Source organism: Triticum urartu, chromosome 2 (assembly GCF_003073215.2).
Source record: "Triticum urartu cultivar G1812 chromosome 2, Tu2.1, whole genome shotgun sequence".
NCBI classification, from domain to species: Eukaryota; Viridiplantae; Streptophyta; class Magnoliopsida; order Poales; family Poaceae; genus Triticum; species Triticum urartu.
This window is the reverse complement of record NC_053023.1, coordinates 407,766,020-407,769,962: the sequence shown is the minus strand read 5'-3', so window position 1 is coordinate 407,769,962 and position 3,943 is coordinate 407,766,020. Positions and strand designations below refer to the sequence as shown.

The window sequence follows — 3,943 nt, the reverse complement described above, 5'->3', positions numbered from 1 at the left end:
CGGACACTATATAGCATTAGTATTAAATTAAATGAAGGAAAGGAAATTCAACACTGGCCCTGTTTGGATCCCTAAGTTAGAGTTAGTTTTGGTTAGTTGGGGCTTAAATAACTCAAAAATATTCAAACATGGTGGGTTAGTTTGATCTAACCCACCCTAAAAAACTAGCCCACACTAGAGGAGCTTATTTGGTTTAGTTCTCTTGGGCCCACTAAAAAAATTAGTAAAAAAAGGTTACCCCTACCATCCAAACATGGTCTAAATTAATCAAATGATTGAGAAAGAATATTTATTGTCAATCTAACTCTATCATCCAAACAGCTCTTTGATTAAAGTTAGTTTAGGGTTGATTTAAGGTTAAAATCTAACTCTAACCTCTAACTAAGTTAGATTATCAAACAGGGCCACTATCAGCACCGCGCAACAGCACTACCCGCAAAAAGAAAAAAGCACCGCGCAACAGCTTTAAAGCTCAACGCCCGATTTTCAACGACACCGTTGGCGAACCAACCAAGACGCTATCGACCGGACGTCCACACTGGCTGGCGGGTGTGGCCGTAGCCAGCCGCACCGCACGCCAAACGAGCCCAAGCAAGCAAACAAACAATAATCGAGCAGAACAGAACACCGCTGGAGCAACACGAGTCAACGACGCCAGCGGCGCCGAGAGGGACCACCTGCCGCGTTCCTTGACCGCTTCCCCCCACCCGTCCCTGTCGCGCCGGCCCCACCCGGGACCAAAAGCACTTGCCCGTTCAACCACCGCCCTCTTTTGACCCCCCAGAACCCGAGCCACGGGAGGATCAAACCCAACTCTGAAACACATCTTTCTCTTTCTCTTGTCTACCACGCACCTTTTCTTCTTCAAAGCTCAAAGCTTCCAACTACACTTGTTCTTTTACAACATGCTTAGTGCGACTAAACCGATGCGGCCAAAAGAAAAAGAAATTCTAGTGCTTACTTATTAGTAGTAATATATGGTAGCTAGCAGTCACGAAGGGAACATGGTCATAAGCTAAGTTGAATTAACATGTGAGGACGACGGTAATGGCAGAGAGATTTCAGAGCTCCGGTAGCGGGGCGAGCGGCTCCTGGTCCGCGGGGGTGTGCCGGTGCTCGCCCTCGTAGGTCACGATGAGCATGGAGGGGTCGCTGGGGTCGCGCTCCACGTGCTTCCGCGCCGGGCACCCGCGCACCGTGCTGCACTTGTAGTAACCTCTGCATGCATATCACCCAGCAAGTTCACTGGTGGTTAGTTCACTGCCCAAACTCCAAGATTACTATGGTCTCACATGGTGGAGGGAAGGGATGCTGCCTCACCGTGGGTAGGGGGAGCCCTTGATAGGCTTCTGGCCATACTTGCGCCACGAGAAGTCGTCCGCGGGGATCTCCGCCGCCTTCGAGCTGATCGCCGGCACGCGAGTCATCCGCCGAACCCGGGATTTCCTGCCGGTTCCATCATTCATTCTTCAGCAACATGGATAACACCGGCAGACGAAGAACGGAACAACGAAATCCATCGCTGGGTGAATCGAATCTGCTAGACTACTAACCTGCGCTTGGAGCAGTGGCAGCGGCCACCGGAGGCGCCGTACTTTCCGCCGGCGACGTTCTCTGAGTGCGCGTGGTCGTGGCACTTGCGCTTCTGCCCGGCACCGGCGCCGGTGGATGCCGCGGAGGACGCCAGCGGCGGTTTCCCGCAGCTGGCCGAAGGTGGCGGCGGGAGCATCAGCGAGGACCCGCCCCCGAGTCCGTTGGACACGCTCCCGTCACCGGTCACCGACGACATGAAGGATGAGCTCGCGGCCGAGACGCTGAACCCGGCGTCGTTTCCGTACCCGGAAGACGCCTTGGTGAAGTCCAAGGTCATGGACCTCGACGAAGACGCCCTCACCGGCGCCGGCTCGGACACGGCGGGGCCCTGGGACTGCGCCACCACAGGCCCGCGCCGGAACCTGGCGTGGCCAGTGCGGTGGTTGAGGATAGAAATCACCTTCTTGAACTTGGACACGGTCATATCAGTGATCTCCCGGCAGTCTACCTGCTGCTCCGGCGCCTCCGACGACCCAACCGGCGAGCTCTCGCTGGTGCCTGTCCGGGAGAGCTGCAGGATGAGGTGCTCCATCCCGCGCAGCCCCGCCGCCGCCGCCTCCTGGATGGCCACCTGCTCGTCCGCCCTCCCGTATCCTCCAATCAGATCCATGGTCATCATCGCGACCGCCCTCCCAAGATAAGATAGGTGCTCGCCGGACAACGGAAATGGGGGAGGAAGAAGAAGTGAGGGAGACGCGAGGAAGGTCGGATTATAAAAGAAGGCGAGGCGGTAACCGGGAGCAGCGGGTGGTGGTCAGATGGTGGACCAGTTCGGGTCAAAGCAGAGGCCCGATCGACGGCCGGGATCCTGTGCTTCCCGGGCAAGAGAGACGGGCTTACCGGGTGTTTGCCGGTGGGCATCTCCCGCCGTTGGATGGTACGGACGGCTGGGATGGAGAGAGGAAGTTGACTATGGAACAGCGCTACGCGTGGCGGGGGCACAATCGGGACCAGTCGGTTCCAACTGCAAGACGAGCGACCGCCTGGCGCTACGCATACGAACGCTTCCGCCTCACGGCTCACGGACACCCGGGCCCAGGCTAGAAAACAACTTAATTTGACCCAGTTGTCAGTGCTGCTGTTACATCCTACCCCTGCACTGTACATACACAACTTGCAAGAGGAGACTTTGTATGACACGATAATCTCGTGACGCTTTCGCCCCAAAAACTGAAATACTACGTGAAACAGTTATGTGAATGGTGCCAATGATGTGAGGTGCTGTGCTGGTCTCGTGACCCACCTGTCAGAGACTTTGCTTTGTTGTTTCTTCATTCACGTCTGATTTGGCATATCGTGTGGGACGGGAAGTGACGAAAAGTCAATGCTGGACTTTAATGCCTGAATGGAAATGCCGTTGGTTCGTGGATTCAATTCGAGAACGAAAGAATCATGAGCTCTGACTTTCTTTGCGCGTCCTGGCATTTATGGTCTCCAAAGGAAATGCTTAGACCAACCCAACTGATGCCTTGAATTTCACCCAACGAGTGATTAAGACGAGTAATTAAAGAGTACTCCTTCACAAACCCCCGCAAGGTCATTTGAGGTGGTCTCGGAGCGCGCCACTTGACGCTCTCAGCCACGGCCACGTGTCGCGCTATGGACACTCACTCCAAATTTTGTCTTTCATTTTTATTTTTTTGTGTGCTTTTTTGGCTTTTAGATGAATTTTTTGGGTCTTCGGTTTTTCTTAGGTTTTTCTTAGGTTTTGGACAAAAAATATATGAAAAAAGTATATTTTATTTTTTTCCCTGCGAAAGTCATAATTTTTTTTTTGTGGAGGTACGAATTTGCTTACGCGAGAGGCACGCACGTGCCACTCGTAAAATAGAAAAACACGTGTTTTTTTCCTTTCATGAGAGGCACATATTTATTTCTCGTGGAGGCACGCATTTCTTTCGCAAAAGGCATGGTTGTGCCTCTCGCGAAAGGAAAAAATATCATTGATAAATCCAAGTGACTGAGCTCTGTCTCGCGGGCCAGCTCCCGTGCACGTCACCTCCCGGGGTCCTTGGTGCCTTGTCCTCGCGTGAGCTAATCGAGAGTGGGTGAGTCAGGGCGCACGACTCGGTTCGTACAACCGCAGTTCGGCGCTTCGCCGTCGCAGGAGCAGCGCGCCGAGTGTCCTTCCCCGGGTTTGTTGCATGAGAAGACTGGGCACGACGTCTATGCTCGGGTGCTTCCCTGCAGCGTCGATAAATCCAAGCGACCGAGCTATGTCTAGCGGGCCGGTCCCGTTCACGTCACCTCCTGGGGTCCTTGGTGTTCGGCCTTCTCATGCAATAGCCTCCGGAGGTTCATTCAGCGCAGGTCGCCCCTATCACATAGGTTTTGTAAGCATGCTCCGCAC

The 3,943-nt window shown here is 53.9% G+C and overlaps 1 protein-coding gene across 1 annotated transcript; it reads right to left on the bottom strand.

The window, feature by feature from the left end:
* Positions 1-833: 833 nt before the first annotated feature.
* Positions 834-2,286, bottom strand: LOC125537573 (WRKY transcription factor WRKY51-like). The gene is made up of 3 exons (XM_048700890.1): positions 1,554-2,286; positions 1,321-1,446; positions 834-1,218 (listed from the first exon to the last, which is right to left on the bottom strand). Exons 1-3 carry the CDS (start codon positions 2,210-2,212, stop codon positions 1,062-1,064), a joined length of 942 nt encoding a protein of 313 aa, XP_048556847.1. The 5' UTR covers positions 2,213-2,286; the 3' UTR covers positions 834-1,061.
* Between the last annotated feature and the right edge of the window lie 1,657 nt (positions 2,287-3,943).